This window comes from Ostrea edulis, chromosome 3 (assembly GCF_947568905.1).
Source record: "Ostrea edulis chromosome 3, xbOstEdul1.1, whole genome shotgun sequence".
Classification (NCBI taxonomy): domain Eukaryota; kingdom Metazoa; phylum Mollusca; class Bivalvia; order Ostreida; family Ostreidae; genus Ostrea; species Ostrea edulis.
Genome location: NC_079166.1, coordinates 19,472,245 through 19,492,223, shown reverse-complemented (window position 1 = coordinate 19,492,223; position 19,979 = coordinate 19,472,245). Strand labels below are relative to the sequence as shown.

At 35.4% G+C, this 19,979-nt stretch overlaps 1 protein-coding gene and 1 long non-coding RNA gene across 2 annotated transcripts; one reads left to right on the top strand and one right to left on the bottom strand.

Annotated features, from left to right (window-relative positions):
* The first annotated feature begins 6,066 nt into the window (after window positions 1-6,066).
* LOC125673885 (calcipressin-2-like) lies at window positions 6,067-18,560 on the top strand. The gene is made up of 4 exons (XM_048910813.2): window positions 6,067-6,892; window positions 8,544-8,717; window positions 9,208-9,379; window positions 17,126-18,560. The coding sequence occupies exons 1-4, from the start codon at window positions 6,725-6,727 to the stop codon at window positions 17,269-17,271; spliced, it is 660 nt and encodes a 219-aa protein (XP_048766770.1). The 5' UTR covers window positions 6,067-6,724; the 3' UTR covers window positions 17,272-18,560.
* LOC130052530 (uncharacterized) lies at window positions 12,312-12,630 on the bottom strand. Its single transcript, XR_008800875.1, has 2 exons — window positions 12,585-12,630; window positions 12,312-12,384 (listed from the first exon to the last, which is right to left on the bottom strand). It is a non-coding gene; the product is annotated as an uncharacterized LOC130052530 (long non-coding RNA).
* Window positions 18,561-19,979: the final 1,419 nt, after the last annotated feature.

The following is a 19,979-nucleotide window of genomic DNA, read 5'->3' as shown; positions in this document are numbered from 1 at the left end:
TAGTGCATATTTTGCTCTTGTTTTGTTCTTTTCTTTTTATCATCATATTTTGTCTAAATAAACATTGCACATTGAAATGTTAACAATCATGTATGCTGTATGCCCGAGAGGGCCCTAATTTGGAAATAAATCATATTCTATAGGTTTTAAAAGCGACACAACTGGCGATTCTAAAATCGGGGGGGGGGGGTTCACATTTGATAAAAACTCGCACCTGTAAGGTCAACATGTTACTTACAAGTAAGCTAATCAAATGTCACCCACCCCACCTCTTTCCACCATGCATGCCTGCAATAGCTATTTAGTAAAAAAAAAATTCTATTAGTATAGTAATAACAATCAGGGGCGGATCCAGGAATTACGGTTACGGGGGGCGCCACTTTATGAGACAGGGGGGCTGGGGGCCGGCTTGAGGTCCCAAGGGGGGCCAGGGCAAATCCCTAGTGGAGGTCCAGATTTACCATAATTTACTATACTAATAGAATACCCCCCCCCCCCCCCCCCCGAATTTTCAAATTTAAGGTAAATCGTGGTATTTTGTTTAGAAAAATGTACTAAACGATAAAAGAAGCAAGGAGATATAAATGCCTTTTTTTTAAATTTCTTAATGTATTACTTTATTGGGATAACTTAATCGTTTCCAAAAAACCCTTAAAATTTGCATCATTTTACTAATTTCACCTTTATCAAAAATGATAGAAAATAGTATACAAATGACTTAAATAAACGACATATTTCAAGCCCTATAAAATCTGTAAAATCCAGGAGCTTCTGGGGGCTTCGCCCCCTGGTCAATTATCCAGACTGATGAAGTGAAATACACTTAAAAGTTAAAACTTTACAGCCCCCAGACCCCCTGCCTCATCAAGTGGCGCCCCGTAACCACAATTCCTGATTGTTATTACCCCCCTTAAATCCGCCACTGACAATCAATATTTTACTGTTAATTTCGCAGCTTCCATAACGATACTAGCTGCAGAATTGTAGCTCTCTGAAAAAATATTGTGACAGATCTTTTTCAGAGAGCCTCAGTTCTACAACTATAATGATACATGTACACGTGTGCTCCATAATTTTAGTGTGGAATTACACCTCAAAACTCAGAATTCCCCGCGACGCGTCAGGTAACATGTTAATTATGGGGGGGGGGGGGGGGCATCAAGAGGTCCCGTACTAGTGATCAAAAGTTCAGGTGCATGTAGGTTACAAGCCGAAATAACAGATGCTATAATTCAAAAAACATATCGATATTTAAATGTGTATCAGCGAGCTATCTTGGTTGCCCGCATTGGATACTGCTCTATATTCAACAATTATAAAGGTGAGAAGGCGCTCCCGTTACTTTTATACATATCAATATATTTATAATATATATCTAAAAAATCATATTATTGGCTATAGCAGATGCAATTGAACATTTGCACGGTTTACATACGATGAAAATGAGTTTATGCAAAACTCGCACCTGCAGAAAAACTTTGAATATGAATTAATGCAAATGATTCCATTTTAAAGCATACCACACATATATGTAAATGGGACGATTTCAATGATATGTTAAACATAATCATTATTGCGTTTCAGTTTCATCTGCTGTGTTTAGATATAGTTGAAATAAATTCGACGGCTTAATTTTTTCCCACGGTATTTCAAACTTTAAATCCCCGATATTTTCAACAAGTTTGAGACCTTCAATGATATGGGAAAGGGGATAAAGAACTTTTTGAAAGAAACTGGTCAACACAACTTGCCACAATCAAACAAAATGTTACTTTATCAGTGCAGACACTTTTAAAAAGAGTTGGATATCGTGAATATGTCTGGATCTCAACCTCAGGACGGATATCCAGATGTCAGATCAACTTATTTGCAAATTAAGATTGCAGTGAAAAGAAGAAAAAATAAAGGAACAATAAAGCTCATGCCTTCGATTTGTCTTCACAGAAATAATTGACACTACTAGAAAAAAGGTTTCAATGCGCCCCTCCCCTTCTTCACAAAAGCTTTCCGAGGCCCGTGTTTTGAACACATATTCTCTCATTGAATATAACAAACAAACAAAATATTGGTAAGTAACTGTACGGTATAACACACACTTTACAAAGTTATTATGCAACATATCGATTTTTAGAACCTGCAGGTTTCTATAAACTTATGAACAAATAAGTAAAAAAAAAAAAGAATGTGGTTGTGAACCACTGATGTCCCAGTATGGCCTAACTCCAAGGTCAATAGGTTAAAAATCATTGTTTCGAAAAGGAAAATAAAAAGAAATATCTTGAATCAATGAATGCACATGTGAAATATGAAAGTCCATGCCCAGTCACCATCCATTCAAAAGATATGGCAAATGTTAAAGTTTCTGCGAACAAACACACAATCAGACTGCATGACTGACAGGCCAAAATCTATATCCCCCCCCCCCCCGAATCTCTTATTACGGGGGCATAATATCACATGTACCCAAAGCAACATGCGTCTTTAAGTAATTGAAGATATCTTTAACTATTTGAAGTTGTCATCAATTCACTTCAAGCGCGCGACAATTCAATTAAAGGTCCCTTCAAATAATTAATGATATCTTTAATTCGGAATTATTTCTTGCATTAATTGAATTGGTAATAGCATTAATTATTCTGCTTAATTGGTGCGCCTTATAATTGAAGTGTTGTTTTATTTAAATGAATTGATGTGCGCTACAATTAGATGGAAAATAGCATCACTTGAATTAATGCGCGCAATAATTGAATTGTTAATAGATTTTATAATACATGTATCATCAATTCAATTACCTACTTTTAGGGAGAACAACTATCAAATGCAGATATATCTTCAATTCAACATACCCACTGTTGAATTAACGATCTCTTTAATTGAATTGTTGCTCTCTTTAAAAGAATCGATGCGCACATTAACTCCCAATACAAAATCGTTGTAAATAATCAAAAATCATCAAATCGTTTATATACCGAGCTCCAAATCAAATTTTGCGAGCAATGATTCCACAACATTGATGCGCTCATCGATTGAATTGATGAAAACGATAATTGAATTGATGAGAACAATAATTGAATTGATGAGAGCAATAATTGAATTGATGAGAACAACAATTGGATTGATGAGAACAATAATTGGATTAATGTCCGCATCAAATTAATTATTGTTCCTATATTAATTGAACTAATGCGCGCATGAAAACATTTATTGCTTTATCAATTCAATTGATGAGAGCAATAATTAATTTAATGCGCACGTAATAACTGCAATGATGATATCTTCAAATGATTAAAGATATATCTTTAATTGTTTGAGTTTATATATGTTAATTTGGAGCTCCACCCCTTAAGATATGCATCATCATGTTTTCCACTCTTATTTTTCACAAGAACAAAGCTAGGGGGTTATCGTAGATATAAAGCCTGGATAGATCGCGATTAAGGATAGGGTTGTGTCGTAGTTTAGTGTGAATTATGCTTTATTGTCGTTATGCTTCCCCGAAATTCATTGAATGGGGGGATTCTCTTTCTTCTGCATTTAATAGATATGGACAGCATACATATGAATCTATTTCTAAAATCCTTCCAAACTGCATCGGATGGGATGGGGGTGGGGGTATTATACTGCCTTTTGTTATAGTAGTATTCTGTTGTTGTCGATATATTTCAAATAAAGTAGTCCAACCCAATCAGAGCAGCTTGATTTGAATAACACGGTGTAGTGAGGTCATTTTGAACATTCATGTGTTGCAATATCAAATACTTCTGTCAAGGTGTATTTATGAGTTATTTTGAACATGTCCTTGGTTAAACTCGGCAGTAAAAGAAAACTAGCTGTGACACTCTACTTGGATTGAGTATAGATGCAAGGGGGAGGGGGTGCGCGTATCTTCTGAGGGTCTGAACCATTTGCATAAATTCTTGAATGTACAGTATATGGATAAAATTTGCTATAGAAAATAATATACAAAATCTTGAATAACTTAGATTTTGACTAAAATCATTAGGTAAAGTCGCTATTTTGAATAACAATTCGGAGTCTAAAATTTGCTGTTCGTTTTTCGTCAGGGGTATTTGCCCCTGGGTCTGTCACTTCCCCTTATTCATTTCTTTCTTCATGCTTCCAATGTTTTTATAATCCCATAAGACAAACAGCGTAGACTTCTCCTCTACAACTATGAAACAAGTTCTGGTAAATTACAAGGGGTTTTTCCCCCCAAATGTAGAAATTCTTAATTTTCAGGTACCCATATTCTCACGCACAATAGAAAATTAGACACATCTTTCTATGGTTTCGCCTTCTTGATACAATAAGATTTAAATTTTTAAAAAGTCAGCATTCAATTATATAGACCCATACTAACCGCTCGATGGTATGTAGAATTAATAAAATGGATCTAACTGAATGAAATAGATAGGCACGTAGTACGTTTGACCAGGCCCCAGGGGTGTATAGATCAGTGGCGGATTTAAGGGAGCCCCCCCCCCCCCATAAATTTTCAAATTTAAGGTAAATCGTGGTATTTTGTTTAGAAAAATGTACTAAACGATAAAAGAAGCTATACTTTCTTCCACTACCAGAGAAATAAATGACAATTTTTTTTTTTATATTTTGAATTATACTTTGTTGGGACAATTGAAAATTTTTCGAAAAACCCTTAAAATTTGCTTCATTTGATTAATTTCACCTTATAAAAAATGATAGAAAATATTACAAATGACTAAATAGGAGACATATTTCAAGCCCTATAAAATCTGTAAAATCCAGGAGCTTCGCCCCCATGGCCCCCATGGCCCCACCTGGGCTTTGCCCAGGACCCCCTGCCTCATAAAGTGGCGCCCCATAACTGCAATTCCTGGATCCGCCCTGTAGATCCACTCCTCTCGCCCATCTGGATCCGCGCGCTTGCTTTGAAATGATTTTTCCCAGATCGTACTTGGGAACGCATCTTCCCATTTCACGGTCTCAGTATTTACAGGTCTATTTCTGTTTTAGAGTAGCCTCCCTTTGATAGGTATCTAGAGAGTTTACGGATTTGTTACCATTTATTCTTTCTTTCTTTTCGTTTTTAAAATTTCAACTGTAAACAATTAAAAGAGGTTCATTTTTTGTGATTTTTTTTTTTGGTCTTCTGTTTTTGGACGGAAAAGGTATTTATGATTTTTTTTCTAGATTCGCACCTTGGCTTGATTCCCACCCTCTACGACATGTCCGTATCACATGCTATAGAAATGTTTACCCTCTATCCTTTCAACAGCTGAAAAACAGCTCCTAATTTTCTTAAGCCCTTTAGAGTAAAGTTCAGATCGACCTGATTATTTTTAAAACACTGAATTAAAGTCAATTTAGACTCACAACTTGAACATTCTACCAGTCCGGATTCCTTCAGTTTTTCAATTTTATAACAATTATTTAGTATTTATGCCTCAGGAGCTCTTCAAATTTTAACTATTTTGGTCATTATACCTATTTCTATTTAAAACAAACCATAGTACATTGTAATGACAATTCTAATAATTATATTATAGGAGTTCTTCAATGTACATGTATACAGTAATTCTAGTAATTATATCATTGTTCTAGTTCTTCAATTTATAACAATATTCTAGCAATTGTACCATTGGAGTTCTCCTAATGAACATAAAAGGTTGTTGTTGCCATTTCGCCCCACCCCCACCCGCCCCCTTGGGAGACGTAAAAGATACAAAGTTGGTTACCACCCCCTTTGAATCAACACTATGGACATTTTATACATTTACAGGCACGGGACGGATATTTTCATTTTATGAAGGTCATGGTACACATATTTTTTTTCATCAGAATTTCTTTTCTCGATATTTTTTTTTGGAGGGGGGGGGGGGGTATTTTTGCCTGGCCTGGAGTGGTCCCATCACAAGATATGCGTGTAAACTATATGTACAATATGCATTTGTAAACACGCACGTGCATCCTGCATAAACAGTATATCTAAGTCATGTTGAATTACAACGAAACATTGGTGCCTGGGTCAATGCATTATACAAGGACACTGTACTACACAAGTAAACAATGAAGGAAATTCCACAGGCACCTGAAGTATGAATACTACTACCCCCCCCCCCCCCCTTTATGTAATCATTTAACGCTTTTTGTAAGCTTTAGGGATTGGCTTACAAAAAGCGTGAAACGATTACATAAATCGAAAGAGGGATGAGATAGACAGGAAATTAACACATTTCAGAGAAATCATTGCCAAAAAAATTATCAAAAAAAAGGGGGGGGGGGGATAGTAATATCCATACTTCAGGTGCCCGTGGGAAATTCTAACTTCTCTCCGATCAGCTTAGTTTTACGTACGGTACATATTACAGAATTAATATTTGAAATTCACCCACGGTTTAAAAATAAATGTCTTATCCCACTACTTTATATATAGTATAATCTGTGTGCTGTGTAAAGCTAAATTAAGAGCATAATGCTGTACACGCCTTCGTTCATTGTTATGAAAATCATAAGAATTTATAGAAACATGACGTCACAATGCCTTTGGGGAAACACCTTTTGTGACGCACATTGCTATGAATCCTTTACATAGTATACAAAGCAAGACCAGAATATATTACCAATTTTATGGTGTAGAACGTGCTGGATTTAGTCACCGTATGCATTTAAGTGATTTATATGACAATTAAGTTATCCCCTGTGTCGGCATTGCGTTAAAAGTAAATAGACGTTTTATTGGTTGAACATGGCGGATGATGCCAAAGAACGGGTTGATGATCTGCCCTCATGCCAGCGAGCTGACACTGTCCCTACCACACAGAGACAACCAGACAAAATCTATTTTCAGGATTTACCCGATGCTCTTATTGTCACTAATCTCGATGAGTGTGTTTTCGATGATGTGAATTGCAAGGTAGGCATTGCCCAATTTAATCTTAGATGTGTATGAAGAACATTTTGCTTATAACTATAAGAAAGAAGAGAGAGAGAGAAAAAAACCTCATCTTAATTGTAATTGTGATACGCTTTGTTTTTAGATTTATATAGATTTGTGTTTATTGTCAAATGTCAATGACATCACATTTCTTTGTAAGTGGTCTATATTTAGATCCATTTAGATCTGGGGTGTGTGAGTTTGATGTCGCTCAATCATATGTAGTCTGTCGTTAGAAAGATCAATATAGGCTCCTTATTTCATGTCAGAAATACAAATGAATGGATGCACGAAATAGTAAACAGTCTCTTCGTGCAACTTTTGTAGCCTTGAACTTTGTTATAAACAAGTTTGCAGCTTTAGTAATGGTGCACAGAATTTGCAGAAACCGGTAATTTTATCTGTAACAATAATAGTAGGTGTCTATATACCATTCCACCCTTGTTTTGTTTTTTATTAGGGGTTGGTATGGTTTAGACCCCTACTGTCATTATCACAGACAAAATTACCCGTTCCTGTGCATAGTGTTGATCTTGGCTGTTTATAGCATGTTACAAATTTTTGTGGTTTGAGAAAAAGAAGAATTTTGTTGTCGTCTTATTAGTATCCAAGTCTGTTTTAGAACTCTGGTTTTACACTCGTTATATTTGATGGGATTCTGAAAATAAAAAAAGCCAGTCATTAGAGCTCTATGTCTTGGGTTCGTCAAGGCCATGACATGAATTGGGCTTGAACTATTATGACCTCCCAAATACAAACGGGAATGCTTTAACCACTGAGCTACCATATGACCCAGCTGCACATTGTGTAAAGCAGTCACAGTTGGTTTTAAATGTTGGAAACATGATTAGAAGAATATGATCAACAGTTTATACTTGTCTACAGTCAAAAGTTTAAATGTTAAGAGATATTTTTACGAGTAGTAGGTGTTGAATTACATTGTTGCATGACCATGTTTTTGATTTTTACTCCATGTGCATTAAAATAACCATTAAATTAATGCATCTCAACATATGTATTGTATTGTGAAGGGTACTATAACAATTATTGACTTTTGATGAGGTCTACATGTGACTACACGGACCTGACCAGGTCTATATATAAATTATGAGAACTCCTCAAAAGTCAATAACTGCTATAATATCAAATGATCAGGAATTTGCACAAATTTTCACAGGTATTTTTATTCCCACCAAAAAAAGGGGGGAAAAAAACCCCATGCAAATTATAACACATACCGTATAGTAACGGTATTTCAAAATCTAGCAACTGTAACAGGTGTAATTATAGTAATATGTTTTCTCAATTTTTTTTTTACATTGTAGTTGATAGTGATTTGACTATATATGTGATTAGTAATGTTTGGTAAAGTCATTAACAGCATCACATTTGACTTACCGGTACATGCTTTGAAATGTGCAGTTTGATTGGTCAATGAAAATGTTAGCACATCTATGGTCAAGAAGGAAATCCCGAATAAACCTCCCAAAGGTAATATTAAGGTGAACTCTGAGGTACACACCAGAAAAGATTGCCTGGACGAATCAGAGAACATCGAACTTCCTGATTGTTTCAGTCCTATTGAAGTGATTTGTATGCAGTGTCACTGTTAGGTTATTCTATTTTCCAGGCAGAGTTTGAGTCATTATTCAGAAAATACAACGAGAGGGCATCATTTCTATACCTCAGATCTTTTCGACGTGCAAGAGTAAATTTTTCCACACCAGAAATGGCAGCCACAGCAAGGATTCATCTCCACGAAGTAGAATTTCGTGGAAAGAGAGTCAAGTGTTATTTTGCCCAGGTATGCTCTTTTTTTTTTTTGAAAATTAAAAGCAGGGGTGAATCTATAAAATTTTTAAAGAGGTAGGAGGGGGAGGGGGGTGCAACCCATTTCAGATGATACCTTTTCAACCAAGAGCACATAAAGAAAGGGGGATAGCAGATTTCCAAAATATGACACAAAATATCACTTTCTGTAAAAAATATTCAGCTAAAGGTGTGTGTGTGTGTGTGTGTGTGTGTGTGTGTGTGTGTGTGTGTGTTGCAGTCCTCGCCCCTTTTCAATCCATATTCACCACTGAGTTGCTGAACAGAAATTATTTTGATGTTCGGAATTAAACACTGAATGAGAAAGAGGATATTTTTTTGTGATCCTTTTTTTTTGCAGAGTCTTTGGCATTTGATGTGAATATCATGTATTTTTATAAATGAAATTGATTTCTTTAGAATAGATGAATGCTGTATCACACATTGTTAGTACCAATTTTTAACTTTTTACTTGTATCTCACAGCCCAAAGATGAGGAAGATGAAAACAAAGACCCTCACTTACACCCCCCGCCCCTGGAAAAACAGTTCCTGATCTCCCCACCAGCCTCACCCCCCATAGGATGGGAACAGACACACGAGGCAAATCCAATCATTAACTATGATCTCATCTCTGCTGTAGCAAACCTGGCTCCAGGTAAGGAAGATTTTAAATAATGTTTTAGAGGAAACAGATGTGTTCTAGAAATATAGTTTCTTTTAATAAGGCCAAAAATAAGATATATGTGTGTGTTTTCTTATTTCACTCTCCCAAAAAATTAGGTAGGGTAGGTATGTAAAACATTTTATTTTAATTAAAACATTTTATTTGAAATCTTAGTTTATGATACACTTTTAGTGCAGGTCTATATACCGGTACATTACAAATATTTTTTACACATTTTGAAGATCATTAGTAGTTAAAATGTAAATCAAAAAAACTGCAGGAATGCCCCCCCCAAAATTTTTTTTGGTTTGAAATTTTGGATTTTAATTTTATTTATATATATCATCAATGTTTAGGATGGGCAGCAAAAAGGTAGGTAGGGTCAGGAAACCAGAAACACACATATTTCGGCCAAAAATAGCAGAAGTGTTTTTATGCCCCCAAGATCGAAGATCGGGGGGGCATATTGTTTTTGTCCTGTCTGTCATTCTGTAATTCTGTATTCTGTAATTTTGTCATTCTGTCATTCTGTCTGAAACTTTAACCTTGCTAATAACTTTTGAACAGTAAGTGATAGAGCTTTGATATTTCGCATGAGTATTCCTTGTGACAAGACCTTTCCGTGGGTACCAACATTTTTGACCCCGTGACTTTGACCTTGGAGTTTGACCTACTTTTTGAAAACTTTAACCTTGCTGATAACTTTTGAACAGTAAGTGATAGAGTTTTGATATTTCACATGAGTATTCCTTGTGACAAGACCTTTCCGTGGGTATTGAACCTTTTGACCTTGATATTTGACCTACTTTTAATTTTTTTTTTTTACATTGGTCATAACTTCTAAATGGTAAATATTAGAGTTTTCATATTGTACATGATCATTTCTTTTGACAAGATCTTTCTACTGGTACCAAGATATTTGCCCTTGTGACCTTGGCCATCTTCGGAATTGGCCATTATCGGGGCATTTGTGTTTCACAAACACATCTTGTTTACTTTTATGTGACATTGTGCAGCTGACATTGTTTAAGGATATGTAGGGTCGTAATGGAACACCCCCTCCACTCTCAATGATTGAATTTATTCACTACTATCCCCACTCCCCATTATTGAAAAGTTTTATTCGCTATGACACCTCTCTCCTCTCTTCATTGAATGATTTCATTCACTATGATATTATTCCCGGCTTCTCTGACTTATTGAATGATTTTATTCCCTCTGTCAATAAATATGCTATTGAAAACCTACAGAAAAAACACATGTATTAGAAATGTTCAGAAATAAAACTAAATAATGAATTACAAAATAAATTCTTGTAATTCTTCATAAGTGGAATTAGGAAATAACCTTATTAACCAAAATATCAACTCTTTTCTATTCTTATCATTTAAGCTGATCAATGCTGTGTGCTAATTAATCATGACATAACAGTAGTCGTAAGCCAGTGTAACATGTTATTTTTATGAAATCAGCTGCGCCAACTAACGTCATTAAAGTCCTACTGTATTGCAAAACTGTTGGAGATTAACTCTAATCTTAGTTTGTCTTAGTCAGTGGTAGGAGATTAACTCTAATCCAAGTTTGTTTTAGTCAACGGTACAGGCAACCCTCCTCATGCTAGGTAAACATTCTGCTTGGAGGTTCATATCTATCTGCTGAAAGAAATGAATTTGAGATGTAACTCCATTTTATGCCCCCCCCCCCCCTTTGAAAAAGAGGGGGCATATTGTTTTGGCACCTGTCTGTCAGTTAGCTGCGGAACTGTAGCTTCCTGAAAAAATATTGTGACGGAACAGAGACTGTCGGTCAGTTGGTCTGTCGATTGGTCTGTAGACTAAGTCTTGTCCACTCAATATCCCTTGCTTGACAGATATCAAAGTTCATACACTGGTACATCTTAAGGAGTTGATGACTTCTATTGATTTTGAGGTCACATGGTCAAAGGTCAAGGGTCAATCCACTCTGGACTTAGGAAGATGTTGTCTGCTCCATATCTTGAGAACCCTTTCCTTGACAGACAATGGTACATCATCAGGAGTATATGAACCCTTTTGATTTTTGATTCACATGGTCAAAGATCAAGGGTCAAACTGGACATAAAGTGATATGTTGTCTCCTCAATATTTTGAGAATCAGAACCCTTTGCATGACAGACATGAAAATCTAAGGCTATATGTAAGAACTGCATACAGTTTATCCAATGTAAGCCAATAAAATTGGCTAATTAAAACTTTAAGGATTGTTTACAGTAAGTCAGGAAATAGTCCCGTGGGGATCCGGGTTAGAATATTAAGCTCCTCAGTACCTCTTGCTTGTCGTAAGAGGCGACTAAATGCAATTTAATAGGATGGTTCTTCAAATGAAATCACAAAAACCGAGGTCCCGTGTCACAGCAGGTGTGGCATGATAAAGATCCCTCCTTACTCAATGGCCACAAGCGCCGAGCGTAGGCTCAAATTTTGCAGTCCTTCACCGGCAGTGGTGATGTCTCTATGTGATTGAGTGAAAAATTCTTGAGAGGGACGTTGAACATATACGATCAATCAATCAATGCAATTAACTTGAAATAGAATAGGATTTCTCCTAGATTAAGGGAGGGGGGTGGATGGAAATAAATTATGTAGTTTACATCAATTTGATTTCCTTTGAAGTTGAGCAAGACAGTCTAAATAATAAATAACATTACAAATACTTGGATGAGTTGGGAATAAAAACATTTCTACTCATTCATTATGAAGGAAATTGGGTCAGTTTATGCATTGATGACCATAATGAATGGTTTATGAGAGAAATTAAACTATTCTAACATACTTTATATCATATAAAATGAGTAGTCCTTGTATTTTAATTTGTGAAATAAGTCTGCCTTACTTTTATATAAGAAATTATTATAGTGAAAAAGTGAGACTAAATCAAACTTGTGTGTGTCTTGAAGTTCGCTTTATGTACCCAGAGTCTGGTACATGTTTATCAATAGGCCACAAAGACAACCATCACTACAAAAACAGAAAATTATACAAATAGTCCATTTTGGCTGTAAAATGTTAGATTTACTATTTGTTTTTATATTATTAGCAAGCATAGTGAAAAAAAAACCTACGGTATGTAAGGTAGACATAAACTTTCTTGAGACTTATAGATTGTTTGATTTATAATGTAAAATACAACATCATCATAATTTTAAGGATCGACTTACGTCACAAATCAACAGAATGTCAGCTAATATTGTCCCTTGTGAAGTTAGATCTGTCTTATCTGGACAGATACGTAAATCATGACAAGGTAAAGTGTCTGTCAGTCTATGGTATTGAGGAGTCTCACGGAGGTTTATTCATTTTTATTTCCCAGAAGTCACTTTATGTACACTAAAACTGTAATTATTTCCTCTACTAATGGAGATTAATTTTCAATTTGACATTTCCAGTATTGAAAATTAATTATTTATTCTCCTTCTATTTTTAGTCCCCAGGTGTGTCATACATATCTTTGATTAATCATGGGGATAAGAACAATCCTAAAATGTATTTTTAGCGCACCTGAGCTTTTCTGAACAATAACAGGGCAAAGGTGACTCATGTGAGCGTTGTGGACCATTGTACATACTAGGGACTTGTTTTAGACTTGAATAGTGATTGTACTTACTAGGAACTTGTTTTAGACTTAAATAGTGATTGTAACTTACTAGGAACTTGTTTTAGACTTCAATAATGATTATACATACTAGGAACTTGTTTTAGACTTAGATAGTGATTGTACTTACTAGGAACTTGTTTTAGACTTAAATAGTGATTGTACTTACTAGGAACTTGTTTTAGACTTAAATAGTGATTGTACAGTACATACTAGGAACTTGTTATGCCCCCTTTCAAAGAAGAGGGGCATATTGGTTTGCTCCTGTCGGTTGGTCGGTAGACCATGTGTTGTCCACTCAATATCTTAAGAACCAATTACTTGATCGTAATCATATTTCATATGTGGGTTGGTTATAAGTAGACGAGGACCCCTATTGTTTTTCAGGTCAAAGGTCAAGGGTCAATCTACTATGGACATAGAAAGGCCTTGTCCGCTTAATATCTTGAGAATCCTTTGCTTGACAGACATCAAACTTGGTACACTGGTACATCCCAAGGAGTAGATGACCTCTATTGATTTTGAGGTCACATGGTCAAAGGTCAATGGTTAAAGTGGACATAGTAATATATTGTCTCCTATATTTTAAGAATTCTTTGCTTGATTGACACCAAATCTGGTACACTGGTACAGCATAAGGAGTAGATGACCCCCATTGATTTTTAGGTCACTTGGTCAATCCACTCCTGACATTAAAAGATATTGTCTGCTCAATATTTCAAATTGTTGATACTACTATCAATCAAATTAGGCATGTGTATAACCCTTTTCAATTTTGCACCCAGGGTGGGTGGGGTGGGGGGCATATATTTACAAACATCTCTTGTTTTAGACTTAAATAGTAATTGTTTTAGACTTAAATAGTGATTGTACAGTACATACTAGGAACTTGTTTATTAGAAATGTAGAATCACGGAAATCCACATCGTGAGTTGTTTCGGCACTGGTTACTATCAGTTAGGTAACTGTATTAACCCTTTTAAATTTTGCTTCAAGGGGGGCATATATGTTTTACAAACGTTTCTTGATATTTTATAAGCCCACACATCACACACTTGATATTTTATAAGCCCACGCATCACACACTTGATATTTTATAAGCCCACGCATCACACACTTGATATTTTATAAGCCTGCGCATCACACACTTGATATTTTATAAGCCCACGCATCACACACTTGATATTTTATAAGCCCACGCATCACACACTTGATATTTTATAAGCCCACGCATCACACACTTGATATTTTATAAGCCCATGCATCACACACTTGATATTTTATAAGCCCTGATATATTCACATTTATCCTGTATCTTTTGATTTTGTGGAGGAAATTCATTTCTGTGAAGGAAAACAAAATCTTTCATTCCACATTAACCTTTCTGTTAATGATCTATGAAGATTTGAAATCAATACATTTAATGATTTTACACTTTGTGTGTGTTCTATATAATCAATTTTGATGCACCTTTCAGCTTACTGCCATAAGTATTGTAGAAAGTTAATCATGCATACAATATATAGAAAAAAATTAATTTGAGATATTTTGTAAAATCTTACAGTCTTAACTTTATCAATTTAAGATATCATTTTATCAATACATACATACATGTAATTTGAGAGAGAGAGAGAGAGAGAGAGAGAGAGAGAGAGAGAGAGAGAGAGAGAGAGAGAGAGAGAGAGAGAGATTATGTACAATCCTGTGTCTCATTGCTCCAGAAAGTTGTGAATTGTTTGATATATAAGTGCTTAGTAACCATAGAACTCATTCACTGCAGGAGGTATAAGATTTGAAATTTAGGCAAATGATAATAAATCTATCCCTTTTGATGCGAGATACAGAAATTGACAGATCATGCATTATATTATTTGCTTAATTGGCATTATATAATTTCTTCCAATACACTCTTCACTGAAATTAATGTATTTAAATGTACATTGTTAATACTATATCAATGAAGACTGACGTAAAAGTTAAAATTCTTTTATCTATGTCGTGGTTTGTTGAGTACAGACAGCACCTGCAGCTTACGGACACCTTATTATAAGGGAAAAAGTGGATCTTTGAAAGAACATTTCATTTCATTTTTATTTTGAATGTTTTCCCTTTTATACACCCTGTTCATAAATCAGAGGGTGTTCAAATGTTTTCTTGCACCAAAACAGGATTAGTGTGACGTCTACCTACGTCAGTTTATCTTTCTGGGGGATCCAATCCATAGCTAAAAAAAACCTCCCTGAAGGTGAAAAATAGACAAGACCTTTCTTCTGACGCGTTTCTGGAGGTGTTTTCTGATGTTGGAGATGATTAGTATTGATTGGTGCCAGGGATAAGATCGGACTTTCTGGTTTGACAAACTGCAGTTGATCGTGTTTACATATGACACTGTTTGGGAGAAAATTACACTGCATATGCTACTCAGTACAGAAGTACTCTATCTGGCCTGGTAGGAAAGGGTGGGGCCCTCTTACTATTCTGAAACAGTTGGTCTGGGACTGAGATAGGATTCATTTATTTTTATTTTATGAAACCCAATTGTACAAGTGCATTGTGTTGTCTGTCTTGGTGATTTTATATTAAGAATACAAAAATCAATATTTAACAAGAAACAATGACATCCAGGACTGCAATGAAGGTCACAATTGAGATTGGATGCATGGATACATCAAGGAACTCGAGGGGGAATAAAGTATAATGTCACAATTTTGCACTTGGAATTATACCATTGATGCAAAAATAATATTAGAAATATATTCTTTGTCCCTTTTGTAATGGTTCATAATCTGTCTGGCTTTGCTTAGTAAGTGGAGTCACAGCAACAAGCGGGCCATCTGTAGGTCATATGTTCAACACCTAGGGACTTTTAATTTGGTCAGGATGATGAGGCAAAATATTGAAATGTCTAACACCACTGTGACACCTTAATGATACATGCCAGTGGCTGCTGTATCTTTCATTCCTGACAATTATGTGTGTTAAGTCCTCCTTAATATCACAGGAAAGTTACTCCTCCTTAATATCACAGGAAAATTACTCTTCCTTAATATCACAGGAAAGTTACTCCTCCTTAATTAATATCACAGGAAAGTTACACCTTAATATTATAGGAAAGTTACTCCTCAATATCACAGGAAAGTTACTCCTCCTTAATATCACAGGAAAGTTACTCCTCCTTAATATCACAGGAAAGTTACTCCTCCTTAATATCACAGGAAAGTTACTCCTCCTTAATATCACAGGAAAGTTACTCCTCTTTAATATCACAGGAAAGTTACTCCTCCTTAATATCACAGGAAAGTTACTCCTCCTTAATATCACAGGAAATTTACTCCTCCTTAATTAATATCACAGGAAAGTTACCCCTTAATATTATAGGAAAGTTACTCCTCAATATCACAGGAAAGTTACTCATCCTTAATATCACAGGAAAGTTACTCCTCCTTAATATCACAGGAAATTTACTCCTCCTTAATAAATATCACAGGAAAGTTACTCCTCCTTAATATCACAGGAAAGTTACTCCTCCTTAATATCACAGGAAAGTTACTCCTCTTTAATATCACAGGAAAGTTACTCCTCCTTAATATCACAGGAAAGTTACTCCTCCTTAATATCACAGGAAATTTACTCCTCCTTAATTAATATCACAGGAAAGTTACCCCTTAATATTATAGGAAAGTTACTCCTCAATATCACAGGAAAGTTACTCATCCTTAATATCACAGGAAAGTTACTCCTCCTTAATATCACAGGAAATTTACTCCTCCTTAATAAATATCACAGGAAAGTTACCCCTTAATATTATAGGAAAGTTACTCCTCCTTAATAAATATCACAGGAAAGCTACCCCTTAATATTATAGGAAAGTTACTCCTCAATATCACAGGAAAGTTACTCCTCCTTAATATCACAGGAAAGTTACTCCTCCTTAATATCACAGGAAATTTACTCCTCCTTAATTAATATCACAGGAAAGTTACCCCTTAATATTATAGGAAAGTTACTCTTCCTTAATATCACAGGAAAGCCATTCCTCATTGATATCACAAAATGTTATTCTTCCTTAATATCACAGGAAAGTTATGTCATTTCTTTCTTTTGTAGGCATGTCACATGAGCTTCACCCCCCATCAGACAAACACCCAGCCATAGTTGTCCATATATGTGAAGATCCACCAATCAGACTTGGGGGAGAAAAACCCAAAATCATCCAAACGCGACGACCTGATTCAGACCAGAGAGCAACGTGATGATGCATTTCTTGTGAAAGTCCATCGCTTCACCATCTGTATCTAATTTATTGTCATTATTTCTACATGTATGTTCTTCTACATTTTGCAGCATGATTGATTTTTCATTTTGTTTTTATTAAACTGTATTAAAAAAAAAGAATGGGTTTTATTTTGCATATATTACAGTAAAACACGCTTATAATGAACACGCTTATAACAAAATCACGCTTGTTGCAAAGTGATATCCATTCCCTATGAGAAGAAAATAACAAAAGTTGTATTTGATATAACGAAGTGCAGAAAATTATAGTGAAGTGTTTTTTCGCTGGCCCTGGAGGTTCACTATAACCGTGTTTTACTGTGTAAGGTATTCAACCCATGATGGCCTCAAAATCTGACAATTTCCAAATTACTGAGATAAGATACATTAAAGAATCAATGCATTTTCTTATTTGAGTTTAATATACGGGGGCATGGAATCCAGTCCACTTTGCAAACTGAGTTATCCCCCTTGTTTTTAGATTAGAATTAAAAGTAAGAATAGCAGTGACCTGACCTTTATTAACAAAAGAGCTTTTGTGGATATTTATCTTTACTACATTTTTATTGGTTATGTTACATTTATAGACATCAGTGCAATGGTAAAAATTTGATTAAAGAATATCTGTGATTCTGGTTAATTTTGCTGTAGACAATGTTTTGAGGGTCTAGAAAATCATGAAAAAAAAGTCGGATGTTAAATTGTCTTTTAGTGGTGAAACTAATTTGCAGATTTAAAGTACACAAAAATCTACACAACAGTTTCCAAATTGATGGTATCTACTTTGAAAGAGTCCATCAGTAAATCATTATACACATATTATGTCCAGCTGAATGATACCAGACTTTTGAGTGATCTACTGATTCAGGCTGGATACTGGGTGTACAGACATAAACAGCACTCTGAAATATACATGGCTGTTTACTTGTTAAAAGTCAGTGTCATTGAACACATAACTTAAAGTCAAGAATTCATCATATTGATATTTTTTGTTTTTAGATCTTTTATATGAACTAGATTTAATCATCAAATGAGCTGAATATTGTGTTTCTATCACAGAATAACATTGGGTATGGAATGTTTTATTTCAAGTTTAACAATCAGCTGTGTATCTTGTAGTCTTCAATGGGGATGTGATCCGGGGGCGGTGTGTGTGTCCAGCCTTAATTGTTGACTGCACGGTCACTGGGGGTGGATTGTTACAATGTAATTATGGCCAGTATAATTAAACTAATCATTGTAGAAAGAATAAACGTGGTGAAGACAATCTGTAAAATCTTAAGCTTGAATTTCGTAAACATATTTTTGTAAACAACAGAAGCATGCAAGGAGGAACTCGTCTCGGTTTAAAGGTAAAAAACCCACAAACCAAGTCATAAATACAAGGCTGAATTAGTAGTTCATATTAAAGGGGAGGGGGACTGGGGACATCATAAATATAGGGGTGGGGGTGTCTCATTTGGAACAGTAGTAGCAGAGCATTGTAAAATCACAAATATAGTGGGAAGGGGGGGGAGTGTTCTCATTCAGCACTGTTAAGTGAGTAACGGGGCATCATTTATAGTAAAATCACAATTTTAAAATAAGGGAGAGGGGGTGTCTCGTCACGGTAACCGGGGGCTTCGTCAAAATCACATATGGGGGTAGAGTATGAACTAGTCAGAGTAAGGGGACCTTCATCATTATGGTGGAATCGCATGCATTGTATATACAGGGGTGAAAGGTCATTACATACAAGAGGAAGGGGGACCCATCATGGTAAGATAACAATCTTGTGCAGTGGGATGTTGTACAATCATCATGGTAAAATATACATAGGGGGGTGGGGGTGTCTAATTTTTATTTTAGATTTTATTCTCCACATGAATTGAACTACAATATAGAACATTTAAAGCACACAAACAAAATCTTCTGACCCATATCACGGAAATCTTAAGAGATTATAATTTGTGCTGGTCAACGCCCGGCCATGTGTCCTTTACTCATATGTCAGTCTTTCTCGACAATAACATAACTTTAAATCCAAGCCGCTTATCAGCGTAGGATATTTATAGATCACCTCCACTATGCCCTGGACTAGACTCTATTCAATTTTTTTATGACCACATAATTGGAGATTTGGGGGCATATAGTTTTTGGTTTGTCAATTCGTTTACACATCTGTCTGTTTGTCCATAAAAACTTGATCGTTGGCCATAACTTTTTATTTAGATGGAGATAGGGCTTTCATATTTCACATGTGTATTCCTTGTGACAATTAATTAAGACATTTCCTTTCAGTACCAAATTGTTTGAGCTTGTGATCTTTAATTACCTTGGGGTTTGACCTTCTTTAGAAAAACTTTTACCTAGGCCATACATTTTGAGTGGTTAGTGCTAGGGCTGTCATATTTCTCATGAGTATTCCTTGTGACAAGACCTTTCTTTGGGTATCAAACCTTTTGATTTTGTGACCTTGACCTTGGGGTTTGACCCACTTTTGAAAAACTTTAACTGTAGCCATTATCAACTTTGCATCAGTGTTTCACGAACACTACTTGTATATATTGAATATATCATTTCTATCAAGAATGTGGGCTAAAAATTTCAACCTGATGCAAAAAATTATCACGGTCATCAAGTATGACAGAATAAGGAACAGATTGTCTACAGACTTTGTTGTTGGATTCTTGACTATTTTTTGCTG

What these genes read in the sequence shown, in the direction of transcription:
- LOC125673885 (XM_048910813.2), top strand. Translation starts at nt 6,725, where the DNA reads ATGGCGGATGATGCCAAAGAACGGGTTGATGATCTGCCCTCATGCCAG. An exon ending in TCAAGTGTTATTTTGCCCAG is followed by an intron (nt 8,718 to 9,207) that starts GTATGCTCTTTT and finishes TGTATCTCACAG; the next exon opens with CCCAAAGATGAGGAAGATGA. An exon ending in TGTAGCAAACCTGGCTCCAG is followed by an intron (nt 9,380 to 17,125) that starts GTAAGGAAGATT and finishes TTTCTTTTGTAG; the next exon opens with GCATGTCACATGAGCTTCAC.